Source organism: Mauremys reevesii, linkage group 4 (assembly GCF_016161935.1).
Source record: "Mauremys reevesii isolate NIE-2019 linkage group 4, ASM1616193v1, whole genome shotgun sequence".
In the NCBI taxonomy this organism is placed as follows: domain Eukaryota; kingdom Metazoa; phylum Chordata; order Testudines; family Geoemydidae; genus Mauremys; species Mauremys reevesii.
Window position 1 is genome coordinate 120,103,013 of NC_052626.1, and position 17,510 is coordinate 120,120,522.

General features: G+C 49.8%; 1 protein-coding gene and 1 long non-coding RNA gene across 2 annotated transcripts in view; both read right to left on the bottom strand.

Annotated features, from left to right (window-relative positions):
- The window catches only part of LOC120404795 (zinc finger protein 420-like), a 116,020-nt gene extending 108,539 nt beyond the window's left edge, over positions 1–7,481 (bottom strand). Inside the window, exon 1 of the mRNA XM_039537791.1 lies at positions 7,129–7,481. Within this exon, the coding sequence (XP_039393725.1) occupies positions 7,129–7,344 (216 nt within the window). The 5' untranslated portion in view covers positions 7,345–7,481. The remainder of the gene's footprint in view (positions 1–7,128) is intronic.
- A 369-nt stretch (positions 7,482–7,850) lies between these two features.
- On the bottom strand, positions 7,851–12,286 carry LOC120404812. The gene is made up of 4 exons (XR_005598193.1): positions 12,031–12,286; positions 9,330–9,385; positions 8,438–8,609; positions 7,851–8,102 (listed from the first exon to the last, which is right to left on the bottom strand). It is a non-coding gene; the product is annotated as an uncharacterized LOC120404812 (long non-coding RNA).
- Between the last annotated feature and the right edge of the window lie 5,224 nt (positions 12,287–17,510).

Genomic DNA, 17,510 nt, shown 5'->3' on the forward strand with positions numbered 1-17,510 from the left:
ATGTCCAAAGTAGAAAGGAAACAAGCATGGGGAGAGGTGGTGGTGACCAGGTAGCAGACTAGCATGTAGGTGGGAGCAGAGGGAGAAAGGCTGATGTCTTCAGATTCCCAAGGGCTAAGTCCTCACTTTGGGGAAATGGTGTTTGCAGGTGGCTTGCTCACATGGCAGGATGGGGGCTGAGGGAGGGATCTGTCAGAACTGATCAGGTATCTGCTGGCTTTAGAACTCTGAGCTGAGACTAGGACCACATGCCGTGACTGGCGACATAGGGGGGTACTGGAGACATGGCTAGAGAGGGTCTGAATGAGGAAGGAGATAAATCTGTGGGGAGTTTCCTTGGTCACTGTGAAAGTTCTTCTCCCTGTGGACACCGGTAAACCCACATGGGTGTACAGCTCAATAAGAAAAACTGGGGGCTGAGGGAGCTGTGTATGGCAATACATATAGTCATGTAGGGGTGTGTGATCAAAATGAAAAATGTTTCTGAGGTTCAGTACCGTCTATACTATGGCACCAATGGCACTGCCCCACCAGGCCCACACTCGGAGCCCACAGTGACTACATGAGGGCCCACAAATACATTTGGTGCTGGCGCCCAGAAAAGGTTAATCTGGCTCTGACTGCCCGAGCACTATTGCAGCCCCACATTTTTGGGTGGACCTCCCACAGTGGAAGCTGCAGAGCACTCCTCCATCACACACACACACACACACCTCCTAGTGTTGGGAGGGGAACAGGGGAAAGGACAGAAGAAGCAAGAGACAAAGAGAAAGGATGGAGGGATGGAGGAAGAGGTGAAACAAAAAAGACAAACCTTAATGTCCCCAGTGATTCTAAGGGACAAAATCCCAAGTGCGGAATAAAATTCTGCCTCTTTAAGATCGTGTTTTCCATGCCTAGAATTCAACTGTCACCAAATGGATCAGACTGAACAGGTTTCAAACCTTGAGGAGGCTCTTACCTTCTAAACAGGGATGACTGTTTTCTAGTAAAATCACTAAAAGGGAAGGAGAAAACTCAAAAGAGGTTCCTCCTGGCGCTCACGTACGTGAACCTGAATACTCTCTCAGTCCTCAAAGAGAGACCTGGAGAAGGAGACATGCTGAAGCAAAGCCACAGGGGTCTCTGAGGTTTCCCTGGCCCCTTGCCCCTCTCCTGCCTGGCTGACGTCAGCATCTCTCTGTGAGGTCACCACCTCCCCACCACTTTTGACCAATAGTCTGAGGTCCTGCAAAAGGCCTTTGTGATGTCACTGCCACACCCCTCCCTTGCTGTGCCAATGTCCTGCCCCTGGCCAGGCACTCTGGAGGTTTGAGCTACTCCCTGTGGATCACCGCAGTCAAGGAGCGTTCGTTCTAGGATCAAGCCGGCTAGACAGGAAAACATCAGACGCTGCTCCCAATGCTACACTCAGTTTTTCAGAAATTAGTTGACTTTATGGCCAGAAGAGACCATTAGAGCATCTAATCTGACCCCTGCACATCACAGGCCTCCTGTATGACACAATAGCTACTTTTGGGGAAAACACATTCCAGAAAGGCATCTAGTCTTCATTAAATGACATCAGGAGATGGAGAATCCACCACTTTTCTTGGTAGCTTGTTCCTGTGGTGAATCATCCTCGCTGTTGAATATTTGTGTCTTATCTGTAATATGAATTTGTCTCTTTTCACCTTCCAGCCATTGGGTCTTGTTATGCCTTTCTCTGCTAGATTAAAGAGCCCTTTAATAGCCAATCTTTTCTTTCCATTAAGGCACTTCAACACTTCAATGAAGTCACCTTTCAATCTTCTTTTGATAAGCTAAACAGGTTGAGCTCTTTCAATAGCTCACTAGAAGGCATTTTTCTCCAGTCCTCTAAACATTTGGTGGCTCCTTGCTGCCCCAGCTCCAATTTCACATCTTTTTCAAATGAGGACACCAAAACTGGAGGCACTATTCCACTCAGTCTCACTGATGCCATGTCACCTCCTGTGACGTTAGTGACATAATCTGTAACTGTATAGATCACCGTTGTGACCACTGTTCTATATTTGCAGCCAATATTGTAGAAAGGTTGTTGTGTAAGGGGTCTATGGAGAGGTTCTGACTTGCTGATTATAATGATGCTATCTCTAGATGTGTATTATTTTTGTAGCTGACGTTATGAATATTGGCTCTATGCTGTCTGTTTTTCAAACTTGTGCTATGCTTCTGGGGAACACCCCAGCCAGACAAGTTGGTGTCAGTTCTGCCTGATGGCCTATTAAGGACCATCAGCTATACAATCGACCCATTGAAAGAAGGCAGATACGCCTTGTGACTCAGCAAGCTACGCAGAGACCTGCCTATGGACAGAACTCTAAGGTTTTTCTATGCCATGTGCTTAGGGAGATGTATTATCCATGCTCTGGTTCCTCGCTGGCCCGGAGAGAACAAAGGAACACGAGAACAAAAACGTTCCCCCACAGATTTGAAAGTATTTCCTTCCCTTATTAGTCCTTTTGGTCATGTGCCAACTAGGTTATCTGAGCTTTTTAACCGTTTACAGGGTATTTTATGGTACCTGTAGCTATATGTTTATGACACCCTGTAAATAGCAATCTGTGGAATCTGATTCTGAGTAAGGGCAGGGGGAAGGGAAGTGGCTTCAGCAGATTTACTGAGTGTGCTCAGTTAATGTGAGCATTCTCAGTGCACCATAAGTAGCAAATTCCTACAGATAGCAGTTTCTCACACTACACCTGAAGCAGCATGAGGCAGGGGCTCCATCGCTGTCCACACCCCACCCAAGAGCAGATTACCAGGGGCTGCGAGACCCTCAGCTTCTGGAACCTTTGTGTGGAGTCTCTCTTCTGCCCATCCAGGGCTGCCCCGGCAGCCAGGGACTTTCTGAGGTGGGAACTAGCCCCATCTCTGCTCCTTCTCCTGCGTCTGTGTGTCCCAGAGCCACTGCAGGGACTGTCCCACACCCAGGATCTCGATCCTATTAGCACTCACAGGGGCCAATCCAGCTACAGGAGAGTGAGCACCCCTGGGAGCAGGGAAGTGACCAAGTCTCCCTGCCAGAGGGTGGGGGAAGAAAGGGAAACAGGTGAGATTGAAAGGGGTTAAGGAGAAATAAGTGGGGAAAGCAGCACCCAGCTCTTTTCTACTGCATCACCCCTGAGTAGATTCCTCATGAGCTCTGGGTAAATAGCCCCCAGTGTCCAGGGTTTCCCAGATCCCCCTCCCTCCCTAGGGAATGCACGTAGACATCGCCTTCCTGCCAGGCATGATTACAAGGAGCTGCCTGCAGTCCAGTGTGACAGTGCCTGCTCCAGGAGGGGTTTGTTCTCTACTCCTGCTGGATGGGCACAGAATGGGGCAGCAAAAGGCTTGTGTCAGTTTTTGTTGCTGCACATTCCTTAACTTAGAACAGTAATGAAATGAAGAAAATGGAGATTGAATTAAATATACAAATAAAAGTTGCAGCTGCTGTTGCTAAACAATACAATGATAAAGTTCAGGCCATATCAGGAAATCAATGAGTTAACAAGGATATTGCGTTGGAATCAAGTCGTCAATTTAGTTCAACCATCAGATTAATACAGCTATAAATACAACCCCTATAAATCCTAAAAGAGCAACCCAAGAAGGCAGGTGCATAATTAGTGATGTCGAAACCCCAATCAGAGATTTTTACCCAGGCAGTGCATCCCAGATTTAGCCAGCTGAATATTTCAATACCGAAACCAAATTATTGCTTACATTTAGCCCACAACCTCAAAGCCAATTACAATTTCTCCTTAGATTTCACTCTTGTGTAGCTAATATTTCTTCTCGCCCCAAAACACGTACAGACCTTATAAAGACATTAGCAAAAGAAGTTCAAACAGCTCTCGCTGAACAATGTATATCTGACAGCTCAATTCCTTGCAATGCTTGCACAGGTGAGGATCATGCATTCTGTCATTTCATGGGGCAGAGTTTTAAGGCTATTAAGATTTGGGGAACTATTCTTCCTAACATCTTCCCTTTGTAGATTTCAGAGGTGTTCACACTCTCACCCTCATTGAGCCGCACAGTTACACCGCAATCTAATAGAAAGTCTGGGAGGTCTCCAAGTTCATAAAAAGAAACAGACAAAAATTCGAAAAAGGAACAAAATGTTTCTAAGATTATAAGAGGTTGGATCTCTGCACCTCTCGGGCTTTGGATTCACGTGGGGTAGGACCTGTAGCTCCAGTTTAGGAACCAGGTAATGGCACAGATTCTCCAGCATGTCGGGCTTTGCAGGTACAGGGAGAGTGAAGGCTGCACAGCCTGTCGCCATTGTGCTTCATTCCCCACAGGGGATCAGGCCAGGGATCCTGGCAGTCCGTCTCTCTGAGGCTATGTCTACACTGGCAGAGTTACAGCGCCGGGAGTTACAGTGCTGCTAAGAGAGTGCTGAAGGGAAACCGCTATTGTGTGTTCACACTGTCAGCTACCTGCGCAATAGTGTGTTCACATTGCGGCACTTGCAGTAGTATTCAGAGCGGTGCACTCTGGGTAGCTATCCCACTGAGCATCTCTTCCTCTTCTGCTCCTAAGAGTTGTGGGAAGGCGGAGGGGGTCGTGGGGCATCCTGGGTCCTGTCCCAATCCAGCGTGATGCATTGCTTTGCATCCCAGAAATCCCTGTGCTTCCGTCCGCATTTGGTGCTATCTTTCAATGGCTGGTGTACTGCCCATTCTGCCTCTTTGGGCTGCAGGAATGGATCCTGCACTATTGATCAATATGCTGCTCACTCTTACTAATAACGTCACAAATGGCAGTGGAGTTATTCCTTAAACTACAAAGGCAAGAGGAGTTCATTATTGATCTCGCCACATATAGTAGCTATGACACGAGATCGCTTGTGGCATTCATGGAGGTGCTGACCACAGTGGAACACTGCTTCTGGGCTCGGGAAACAAGCACTGAGTGGTGGGATCACATCATCATGCACATCTGGGATGACAAGCTGTGGCTGCAGAACTTTTGGATGAGGAAAGACACATTCATAGGACTCTGATGAGCTCGCCCCAACCCTGCAGCTCAAGGACACGAGAATGAGAGTTGCCCTGTTATTGGAGAAGTGCGTGGCAATTGCACGGTGGAAAATGGCTATTCCAGACTGCTACCATTCGGACGCTAACCAGTTTGAGTTGAGAAAGTCGACTGTTGGACATGTGTTGACAAAAGTGTGCAGGGCCATTAATTGCATCCTGCTCCAAAAGACTGTGACTCTGGGCAGTGTGTGCAACTTTGTGGATGGCTTTGCACAAGTGGGCTTCCCTAACTGCGGAGGGGCGATAGATGGCACACACATTCCAATTCTGGCACCAGACCACCTAGTCATGGCGTACATTAATCAGAAGGGGGTACTTCTCTATGGTTCTCCAGGCACTTGTGGATCACCGTGGGCATTTCACAGACATTAATGCACGCTGGCCTGGTAAGACACACGCATCTTTTGGAACACTGGCCTGTTCAGGAAACTGGAAGCAGAGACTTTCTTCCCAGACCAGAAGATCACCGTAGGGGAAGTCAAAATGCCCATTGGGATCCTGAGAGACCCTGCCTACCCCTTAGTGCCGTGGCTTATGAAGCCATTCATGGAGCACCTTGACAGCAGCAAGGAGCAATTCAACAACAGGCTGAGCAAGTGCAGAATGACTCTTGAGTGTGCTTTTGGCCATTTGTGAAAGGAAGAGTAAAAGCTTTACTCAGGGCTGGACCACTGAGGCTCAGCACCTGGAGGCTGAATTTGAACAGCCAGAGACCAGGGCTATTAGAGGGGCGGAGCGCAGGGCCATAAGGATCAGGGATACCTTGAGGCAGCAATTTGAAGCTGAAAGCCACTAATATTTGTTGCTATGCATGGGAATGCAGTGCTTGTAATGCTAGGAGGTGATTGTTATTGGTGCAGACAAAGCACTATGAAGGCTTAAGAAAATTGCCTGTTGCTTTGCAGGGCTCTGTTTGCTTTCAATTAATGGAATAAAGATTGCTTTCAAACCAAAATGATTCTTTTATTAAAAAGCAACCACTGGAGGAGAGACAGACAAACCAACAAACAAAAACATATCAGTACTGTACAGGATGGGTAAAAGGTTGCACATCTTGTCTCAATTAATTTTCTTCTTAACAGAAGATTTATTTTAAAATTTATCAAAATAAATTCCATTTTAAGTAGAAATAATTACAGGCCGTACTGGATCTCTCTTCTCGTGCATGCTATTTCTCTCACATATTCCCCCATTCTAATTCCTTTGCAGTGAGGTTTTAATTTCAGGATTAGCCACCATTTCCAAAAGAGTAGGAGGGGGCAGGGAGAGAACTAGAAGAATACCTGAATCATACTGTAACACTGAAAGTTATCACAGAATCAGCCTCTTACGTTACACTAATTAACTTCACATTTAATTTCATTGTCACTGATGACTAACAATTGCTTTGAAATGGGGGGACAGTGTAACCGTGATGCTCAGGGTTTGTTTAGACTAGGAAAGGTGATGGAGTTTAGGTCAGGTCAAGGGGAAAGCTAATGCCAACCACTGCACCTGGGCTGCAGCTGCTCTACAACTATAATTGTCTGTTTACACCAAGATCACTAACTTGAGCAGCCAACGCCATGTGCAGCCCTAGTGGATGTAAGGCCCAGGTAGTTTTTACCTCAGTGGAGCTTGTTGGGATCCAACCTCTCTCCCCCACCTCTTCTCCCTGTGAAGAACATTCCTGGCTGGAGGGATACACACTCCTACAACTCAAAAGGAAAAGAGTTGACAGGAAAAAAAAATCACAGGACTGATCCCAAAGAACGGGGAGCTGCAAAAAGCAGAAGCAGGCAACTCATCTAGGGGAGCTGAGAGACGACGCTGAACATGGTGCAAAGGTCGCTCTGTGGGAATTCGCATTTGTGATCTTTTTAAAAACAATCTTTGGCCAGCCGGAATCAAGGCATTTATTACAGTTCTCTCACATGTGGATTTTCTGATGTCTAATAAGGCTGGAGCTCCGACTGAAGCTTTTCCCACACTCAGAGCACGTGTAGGACATCTCTCCCCTGTGGATTCTCTGATGTGAGACGAGGGCTGAGCTATAACTAAAGCGTTCCCCACACTCAGAGCACGTGTTGGACACCTTCCCTGTGTGGATTCTCTGATGTGTGATCAGGGCAGAGCTCTGCTTAAAACTCTTCCCACACTCAGCGCATATGTAGGGCATCTCTCCTCCGTGGATTGTCCGATGTCTGATAAGGTTTGAGCTCTGATTGAAGCTTTTCCCACACTCAGAGCACATGTAGGGTCTCTCTCCTGTGTGGATTCTCTCATGTGTGATGAGGGCTGAACGATCCATGAAGCGTTTCCCACACTCAGAGCATCCATAGGGTCTGTCACCTGTGTGAATTCTCTGATGTAAGCGAAGGGCTGATCTATAACTGAAGCATTTCCCGCACTCCGAGCATGTGTAGGGTGTCCATCCAGTATGGATTTGCTGATGTCTAATAAGGCTTGAGCCCTGGTTGAAGCTTTTCCCACACACAGAGCACGTGTAGGGTGTCTCTCCTGTGTGGATTCGCTGATGTGAGATGAGGACTGAGTTATAACTGAAGCGTTTCCCACACTCAGAGCACGTGTAGGGTTTTTCTCCTGTGTGGGTTTTCTGATGTCTAATAAGGCTTGAGTTCCGATTGAAGCTTTTCCTGCACTCAGAGCACGTGTACGGCGTCTCTCCTGTGTGGATGCTCCTATGTCTGATAAGGTGTGAGCTCCGATTGAAGCTGTTCCCACATTCAGAGCACATGTAGGGCTTCTCTCCTCTGTGGATTCTCTGATGTGTGAGAAGGTCTGAGCTCCCACTGAAGCTTTTCCCACACTCATGGCATGTGTAGCGTGTCTCTTCCAAGTTGATGCTCTTGCACGTAATAAGGTCTGAGTGGCTACTGAAGTTTTCCTCTGGCCTGTGCTTAGTCTCACAGGCATTTGTTCTTTCTGGGAGTGCACAACTCCCGGAAACATTCCCTTTGGGTCTTCCTGATAACGTCCCATGTGGTTCTACCTGCTCAGCATCTTCCTGCTGGGGTGTCTCCTCGTTCTCACTCACCATCCTATCACCTGATGGGAGACAGAGAGAATCCAGACATAGGTCACTCCCTGCACCACAAAGAAAGGAAATCTCAGACAGAGGAATGGAAAAAGGTGTGAACAAACCAAAATAGTGCGGGAGAGATCAAACCTATCAGGAGCTGATTTTCCCCCAAACCCTTCCCCAAAGGAGAGAGAGGAAGGGATCCGTTCTAGGTGTGCATCTCACCAGAACTCTCAGGGGAAAGTGAGATTGGGGAGGGACCTGCTGCCAACTGTCAGTCAGGATAGGTGGGAAGTCATGAATGACATCTGCCTAATGATTCCACATCTGCAGGGAACAATCCTGAACTTGGAGTGCTTACAACTTGGAGAGTCTTTGTAGGGCATCCCAAATGTTTCCTGTATTCACGGACAGTTTTTGAGAGGGTTCACCCAATTCCTCATCTGTGCAGACAGCTCTCGGGAGGTCTGAGACCCACAGCTGTTCCCCTTATTCCAGCTGCAAGATCACATCAGGTTTGGAAACTGGAAACCCTGGGAAGGGAAAGAAAACAAGGAAGGTCCATGGAATTTGTGGGATACTTGTCACAACGAATATTCCATGGTTTTAACCCCAGCTCATTTTTAAGACGTAACATCCCAAGGCCGGCTTCCTTGGCTCAAAGTGGCAGAAGAGTTATTATTATTATAAATCATATTAATTACCTTAGTGCCTGAGAGCCAACGAACCGTGGGCCCCTGCTGTGTTAGGCACAGCACAAACCCAGAATAGAAGATGGCCTATGCCCTGAAGAATTTACAATCTAAATAGACAAGACAGACACAGATGGGGGAAGAGATGGAACCCACCAGCAAAGTGAACTATGTGATGGTAGAGGGACAGATCTGATGAACACAGGTATAGATCTTGAGACTACTGTATTTAATGTTATGACTAGGGCCAGTGTTTTCCAGAAATTGCTGCTATTCCTCTGGCTTCAACACTCCTATTTCAACCTGTGAGCTCTGACAAAAGGCCCAGCTGAATGACACTCCTGTTCAGAGACAGTTCCTCATTCAACGCACAGAGCAAGTTTGTGCTGTGACACTGGGCAGACTTTTAAAACATAGCAGGGTTTATTAGTCAACTGAAACACAGCACGGAAAAAGTCTTTAGATAAGCATAGAGAAGCAAAGACGACAATATAGTCCATAATGGCCAATGCCCTTGAGCCATGCTGCTGTAGAAAGTAGTTTGGTTTCCTTTCACCGTACCTGTCCATTTGTCTTCTCTCCAATAGAGCTTCCTGCATCTGCGAGCCCAGTTCTTCCTACTCCCAAAAACATAACGAATTCATGTATGCTTCACTCAGCCAAGGGGAGATCCTCCCGTGGACAGGTGACAATTATTCCCTTGTCTCTGTCGGGTATTCCACTGATGAAGGTTGGTCCCAGCCAGTCCTTAATGACCCATTCATATCACCCCATGACAGCTACGTGACGAAACACCTCATGTCTCCTGCTCTTTCTAATCATAGCAATACCAATCACAGAGGGAAACTGAGGTGTGTATTGGCATCATAGAAATATCACCAAAATTCCCACCTCTATCACACACACACTGCTCACAGCCCTTGGAGAGAAAGCAAAGCACAGGAACTGGAGGTTAGTCCAGTGAACACAGTGTAGGAGAAGCTGCAATCCTCAAACCTGGTCAAAAAGGAGAGACATGTGGGTACCTACCCACAGAGAAGGGCTGGCTAGAGGCCTGATACCCGAGAGACCATTCCTTGAGCACGTCATGGAGGCAGGTCAGAGGCTTAGCTGTCCCAGAACTGTGATACTGCAAAAGCACATTCTGGGGAATTAGGAAATCTAGTGATTCAGGTGTAATGGGAGGGAGAATTAAACTCCCCCAGTGTGTGGAGAACGCTGGGGAATTAAACACTGAAATTCAGGAGCAACAGCCTCTAATTCTTCCAGAAAAGGAGAATGTAAGAAACAAGAACTGGGCCACGCAACCTCAGGAGGGACAGACTCGAAGATCCCAGGACCCCGGAGGGAAGACAGCTTGTGGCTGCTGCCGATGGGGAGTGGGGGGCCAAGAATCTCTCCAAACTCTCACCCCTGGTGACCCCGACCTGATTTTATGACCTTTGACCTAGTCTCACGTCTCGTGGGAAATTTTATACTCGCTAGAGATAAAATGTCATTATCAGAGAATTCCTTATTAGCTTGGAACATGCATGGAGGGGCAAGGAGGTGAACATAGATAAATGGGCTATTAAGGGCAGGTCTACACTACAGCCAGGATCGACGCTCTGAGATCTAATTCAGACCCGCCAAATCAACTGCAGACTGACTGCAGATGGCTCTCCAGTCAACCCCTGTACTCTACTTGACTCTACCCCCGATGCTCTCCCGTCGACCCCCCGCAGTGCACACCCGGCAGTAACTCAACCTAAGTTATGTTCACTCCGGCTACATTATTCACGCAGCTGGAGTTGCGCAGCGTAGGTCAGCTGGCCACGGTACTGTAAACACAGCCTGAGCTTGCTACAGTTAAGGGCCTTATATTAGGTTGAGGCTTTGTGGGAGTGATTCTGCTGAAGTCTGGGATTTACCTGAATAGGCCTCAGGATAAGGAGAGAATCCCAGGTGAGATATTTTGACTCCACATTTTGAAAAACTAACAAGTAATCACCAAGAGGTGCAATACCCCACAGGATTCTGAACGAAGGGGTGGGCTTTAGCAGTTAGGTTGCTATGCAGTATCTCAGCAGTTGGGCCGCATTCATATATTAGAATTATTAATAAATAAGTGATGTAAATCATGAGTATTAATCCTTGATGCTTAATTATGGACTTCCCAAAGGCCACATATGTGTTGGGGCAGCTATTGACATTGCTGTAATCAGAGTAAAGGAGCAGATATGGTATATAGCCATGCTATTACCATAAGGAAGTGGATAAAACACCTCTCTTAGTTACCATTTTTTCATTTTGTCAGGTCACCGAGACAGTGTAAACTGAAGGAGGCCTTCTTCTGATGGGCTCCCTTGCCCCTCGATCTTTCTTTCCAGCAGTGTCCATAACACACAAGAGAACTGGAAACACCTAAGGAACAAAGACTGAACTGGGGGAAGTGCTGGTCCCAGGGTAAACGAATTTCTAGCTTGTGTATGGAAACTTGGTGGACTGCTTGTATCATCAGTCAGGGTGAGAAATTACTAATTCAAATTCTATCCATCTAGTATGTTAGGCTTAGTTTGAGGTTATGGTTATTTGCTAAGTAATCTGCTTTGATCTGTTTGCCATCAGTTATAATCACTTAAAATCTATCTTTCTGTAGTCAATAAACTTCTTTTATGCTTTATCTTAACCAGTGTATTTTGAATGAAGTGTCCAAGGAAAATCTCAGCTTGGTTTGCACAAGCTTGTTGTGCATATCTTTCCCATATTGAGGGGAAGGTGAACTATATTAATGAGTTTACATTATACAGATCCTATGCAGTATAAGATGGTATAATTCTGGATTTCTACTATAGCAGGTGTGCAAGATTGGGGAGCTGGGAAATTGGCTGTTGTCTTCTATCTGACCTTGAGTGGCTTAGGTAAAGCACTCAGGTAGCTTAGTTGGGTGTATAGTGCCACCTGCTGTCGTGTTGGGTGATAACAGGGCCTACAGAGGCTGGCTGAATCTCCAGCAAAGCAGCATGAGAAGGGGCAGCCCAGCTTGAGGGTTAGAGGGCACAGCGGTTCCCAGAAGCCCCCCAGACTGCACCCCGGGGGTGACAACCAATCACACCCTAGATTACACAAGTCTCAGCAGGTTTGTCACATCCTTTCCCCTCCCTTTCTCCAACCTCGATATTTCCTGCCTCCCACCACCTCCAGCACCTCCCACCCTCCTATGCATTTACTGTTCCTCTCCCTCCAAGCAGACCCCACCACCAGCTCCCTGATAATCCCTTACCTGAGCCAGCTCCATTGCAGACATTTCCTTCCCCGTGGGAGGACGGGTTGATCTGGAGTGAAATGTGGATGTTATTCTGTAGCCTGCCAGGGTGAGACGGGCAATGGGAGAGCATTCCGATGGGGCTTTTGTCCATTCCACAAGCTGATTCCCCCAAGGATTTTTCCCTGCTAATGGACATTCTAGTTTCTGCTACACTGTGAAGCACTGAGTGACCTTCTTCCAGTACAGGCATAGCCCCCTCCCCCAGGGTGTAACACCTGTCAAGGATGGTCTAGATCAGGGGTCTCAAACTCATTTTACCTTAGGGCTAGTGCCAGTCCTCAAATCCTCCCAGCAGGCCAATGTCACTCATGTCGCCCAGAACCTGCCCCCCAAAAAACTCCACCCCCACCTGCCTAAGGCTCTGGGACGGAGTTTGGGTGGGGAAGGACGTCTGGGGCAGGGGATTGGGGTGCAGGCTCTGGGAGGAGTTTGGATGCAGAAGGGGTGAGAGCTTGGGCTCTGGGAGGGAGTTTGGGTGGGGGAGAGGGTTTGGGGTGCAGGATCTGAGATGGAGTTTGGGGGATGGAGGGTGTGTGTGGGAAGGGGGTGCAGGCTCTGGGAAGGAGTTTGGGGGGCAGGGGGAGTGTGGAGGGGATACAGGCTCTGGGAGGGAAATTGGGGCTGGGGGTGTGGGAGGGGTGTAGGTAGGGGATGAAGGCTCGGGGAGGGAGTTTTGGGGCAGGAGGGGTATATGTGGGGACGAGGCACAGACTGGCAGGGAGTTTGGGGTGGGAGGAGGTATGTGGGAAGGGGGTGCAGGCTCTGGGAGGGGGTTGGGGGGTGTGTGGAGGAGGTGTGGGGTGCAGGCTCTGGGAGAGAGTTTGGGGTGGGAGGGGTGTGTGGGAAGGGGTGTGTGGGAAGGGTGCAGCCTCTGGGAGTTTGTGGGGAGGAGGTGGGGTGCAGGCTCTGGGAGGCGGAGTGCGGCTCTTACCTGGGGCTCCAAGGCGGGGTGGGTCGTGGGGCAGTCCGTGGGGCCTCCCCACGCTTCTGCCCCCTAGCACCGCCCACACAGCACCCCATTGGCCGCAGGGGCCCTCAGGGCAGGCGCCAGCACGTGGAGGCACAGCCCTGCCCCACCCCTGGGCCCCAGGGAGGGGCGGGCAGCCACTGGAACGAGCAGGCATACGCTGCTTAGCTCCACTGTGCTGCCGGGGGCCCTGAGGGGGGGGAGTGCCTGGGGGCAACAGGTGGGACCAAGGGAGAGACCCAGCCCCAAGACTGCTGGAGCCCCACGGGCCACACTGGGGAGGCCCACAGGCCAGGAGTTTGAGATCCCTGGTCTAGATAATACTTAGTCCTGGCTTGAGTGCAGGGGACTGGACTAGATGACCTCTCAAGGTCCCTTCCAGTTCTGTGATTCTATGAACCAAAGGCCAGAGAAGAGCAGAATCAAAGGAATCACTCTGGGAGATTCTCCCTGTCATTGTCCCCAAGGCAGCTGTCTCAGGTTTACAAAGTTGTTTGTACAAAGGCTGGAGCATCAGTCTCTCCTGGGAGTGCCCCCTTTCATGAGCGGGGCTCGTTTTAGCTTTTGGCAAGCATGAACCCGGGCGGTGTGGGGCGCTGAGACTGGGCCTTCTTGCCTCAGCACATCTCGTTTCTTTCTGTGGCTCCCCACTGAGTCCAAATGAGTAGACACTCCTGATAGAGACTGTGAACAAAAGAATGGCCCATTGTCAGACCAACGGTCCATCTAGCTCAGTGGCCGATGCCAGCCCCCCCCAGAGGGAATGAACAGAACAGGGAATCATCAAGTGATCCATCCCCTGTCACCCATCCCAGCTTCTGGCAAACAGAGGCTAGAGACACCATCCCTGCCCATCCTGCCTGTGACACTGGCAGATGAGGTGTTAGCTCTTGCAAAAGCCCCCATGTCTTAACTGAACATGGACAAAGGCATAGCTGGAATCCGTCTGGCTCATCCATGTTAGTATTTTAAAACAGGTATTAGAATGATAAGAAGATGTTTAGTGTTTACACTTTATTGAATGCTTGTGAGTTGCTGCCTCGGTTAACATCTGACTAGTTGCATTGTGAGCCTCTGTGGCTATGTAAATCACCAGACAAGAGAGAAACTTTACCTAGGTGAAGTGCTGATTGGCAACAGAATGCATTACACCCTGTCTGGCAGGAAAGGTCCATCAACACCAGATAGAGTATTATGGGATGTTAAAGAAGACAAAAGACCATTGTTGTGCTCTTGACTTCCCATTAGCTGAGTCTGCAGCTCAGAGCACGTGGCAGGAAGGGGATAAAACCCCCATACAGAAGGAACTGATTATCTGTAGCTGCTTGGACTCTGGGGGGGGCAAAGTTTCTAGGCATAAGCAAGAGATCCTCAGCTGCTTAGCCAGGGTTAGTCCTAAAGAATATGTAGAACTTGCTTATTATAGAAGCTTCTATTACCTTTTAAATTTAAGACTAACTCATCTGCATCTATAGGATTACCTGCTTTAACTTTGTAAACAACTCTAGTTTCCCCTTAAATAAATCTTAATACAGGTTATGACAGGACTGGCTACAAATGTTGTCTTTGTTGTGAGATCTAGATTCAGTTGACCTAAATAAGTGGCTGGTTCTTTGGGACTGGCAGTAACCTGAACATTGCTGGGATTCGTGGTGTAAGGCAGTGGTTCTCAGCCAGGGGCCTGGGGACTACTGGGGAGCCACGAGTGGGTTTCGGGGGGGCTGCCAAGCCAGGTCAGCATTAGACTCACCGAGGCCCAGGGCAGAAAGCTGAAGTCCCAGCACATAGGGCTGAAGTCTGGGGCCTTGATCCCCACCATCCAGGGCTGAAGCCAAAGCCAAAGCCTAAGCAATGTAGCTTTGTGGGGGCCCCTGTGGCATGGGGCCCCAGACAGTTGCCCTGCTTGTTACACCCTAACACCAGCCCTGGCTTTTGCATGCAGAAAACCAGTTATTGTGGCCCACGTGGGCCATGGAGTTTTTATAGCATGTTGGGGGGGCCTCAGAAAGAAACAGGTTGAGGACCCCTGGTTTACAGGACCATCTGTCACACAGGTGAGCTCCCCTGCGTGGTGAGATACATGGGATGACCCAAGGGGCCTGTCTGTGATCCCATGTTAATGCTGTTACAGTGCCTGAAGCGTTTACACTGGATACTTGGTTGATGAAATCTCCATACAGACCTCACAACCCGTTTGGTGTTTGTGCCCTGTTTCTCACCAGTCTGCCTGAGGTTGGTGCTCGTGCTCTCGAGTCACTGGAGACAGCGTGACAGAGACTTACGGGCGCAACACCACCAGCAGCAATTTGCAGCACTGCAGAGCAGGCTTTACAGTGACTCAGTGTGGGCCAAATGGTCCATGGACTCCGTCAAGTCCCAGTTCTCCTCCAGTGCATGTCAGCATCCCAGCAACCGTCTAGGGGGTCAAGGCTGCCGCCCCTTCAGTGATGGTGGATCCCCAGCACAGGACCCGCCTTGTCTCCAGAGACAGAGGTGAGTGACGGAGGATGTGCGATGGATCCTGGGGGGCGGGGGAGGGAAAGGGATAACAAAACCCACCTTCTGGGGTCACCCCTCAGGAAGTGAAGGTGACAGTACTACTGTGGTGGCAGTAAAGGGGGAGGGGAGGGCATGGGAGCAGGAGGGAGCAGCACCCTCAAGGGCAATGCTGCCAGTGGGTCACCCCATCACACCAGGCATGGGGCTGATAGGGGGCCATTCCCTGGGCCTGGGTGCCTGTGAAGGGCTATATAAACCCCATGCTGGCACAGAAGGGGTTAAACTGCTGCTTTAGTCTGGACTGGCCCAGCCCCTCCACACCTGCAAACCATGCCAGGACTGGAGCAGGAGTTAACAGGCGAGACCTACTCTTCTCAGAGGGGGGCCACCCTGGAGAGGGAACAGTCTGTGGAGCATCTCCAGCCCCAAAGAGGGATGGCAGCATCCCGGGCTCTGGCCTTCACTGAGGGCGGGTGGGGATCTCCGGAGCTCAAAGCAGGAGCAGGCTGAAACTTGCGCTAGAGACCCAGTAAACTCTGAAGAGGACCGAGACACTCCCAGGGCCCCCAGAAGTAAGAGGGGCCCATATCCTGATGGGACTTGTCCACAGTTCCCCCCCTCCACCCGTTTCTTTTCTTTTCTTTCGTTCCTTTATTGACCCTTGTTTGCCGACAATCGGCTCTTTTGCTGTTTCACCCGGTGCCCCGAGAGAGGAAGAAAGTGCCCCGAGGCCTCAGCCAGAGGGTTGAGCCCTGACACACCCCTGGCTTAGCGGTTCTCTGCCAGTAGCAGCGAGGGAACCAGTGTGGGCAGAATCTCTGTCAGGGTCAGTGAAGTGCCCAGTACAGTGGTGGGGTGTGATCTGGGTCAGGGTCAGTGCAGTGCCAGGCCCAACGGGGACACAGATCTCAGTCGAGGTCTCTGAAGTGCCCAGCACAATGGAGGCAGAAATCTGTGCCACAGTCATGTGCTGCCTGGCACAAGGGGGGCCGTGATCTCAGTCCAGGTCTCGGTTTTACCTGGCACAATGGGGGGTCTGATGTCAGACGGGGTATCTGCAGTGCCCAGCACAACAGGGGCACAGATCTCACTTGGGGTCTCCCCAGCACCTGTCACAACAGTGGAGTCTGACCTCTGTTGGGGTCTCTGCAGCACCTGGCAGAACAGGGCCCAGCTCTCAGTTGGGGGTCTCTGCAGCTCCAGGAACAACAAGGTCCCTGATTTTATTTGCCGTCTCTGCAGCACCTGGCACAGTGGGAGCCTGATTTCACTTGGTGTTGATGCAGGGCCTGGCACAACAGGGGCCCGGAGCTCAGTCAGGGTCACTTTAGCACCCGGCACAACAAGGTCCCGGCTCTCTGCAGGGCTCTGTGCAGTTCCTGGCACAACCAGTGCCCCAAATTCAGTCAGGGTTTTGTGCAGTGCCCGGCACACTGGGGCACCTGATCTCAGGCAAGGCCTGTACCACGCTCAGTACGATAAGAGCCCTGATCTCAGTCAGACACCTGGGCAGAAAAGCAGGAAGATTTTCAAGAATTTGATATCAGTATTTCAGAACTGAGGAGAAAATGGGGCACAAATTAAATATCTGGCAACATAAGAGAGAAGCACCAACATCTGGGGAGATTTTATGTCACCATTCAACAGTTCAAGAAAAAAGAGGGGAAATTTGAGAGGATTATACAGGAATATTCAATCAACAACAGAATGGGATGGATTCTTCTTGCCTCACATTCACATGGCCAGCAGGGAGTCCTAGGTGATGTGGCTTTCACAGGAGAAAGGAGTGGGGCTGGAGCCAGGAGATCACTGGCTGTGGGGAGGGGCTGGCAGTGGGGTCTGGGAATCTGACTAGCAGGCGGTGGCAGGGGTGGGGGGCCTGCTAGGTTGGGCAGTTGGGGGTGGGGAAGTAGCTAGACTGGGAAACCTGGGGCTGGGCCATCTGGGGACACTTGCTCCTCCCTTCCCG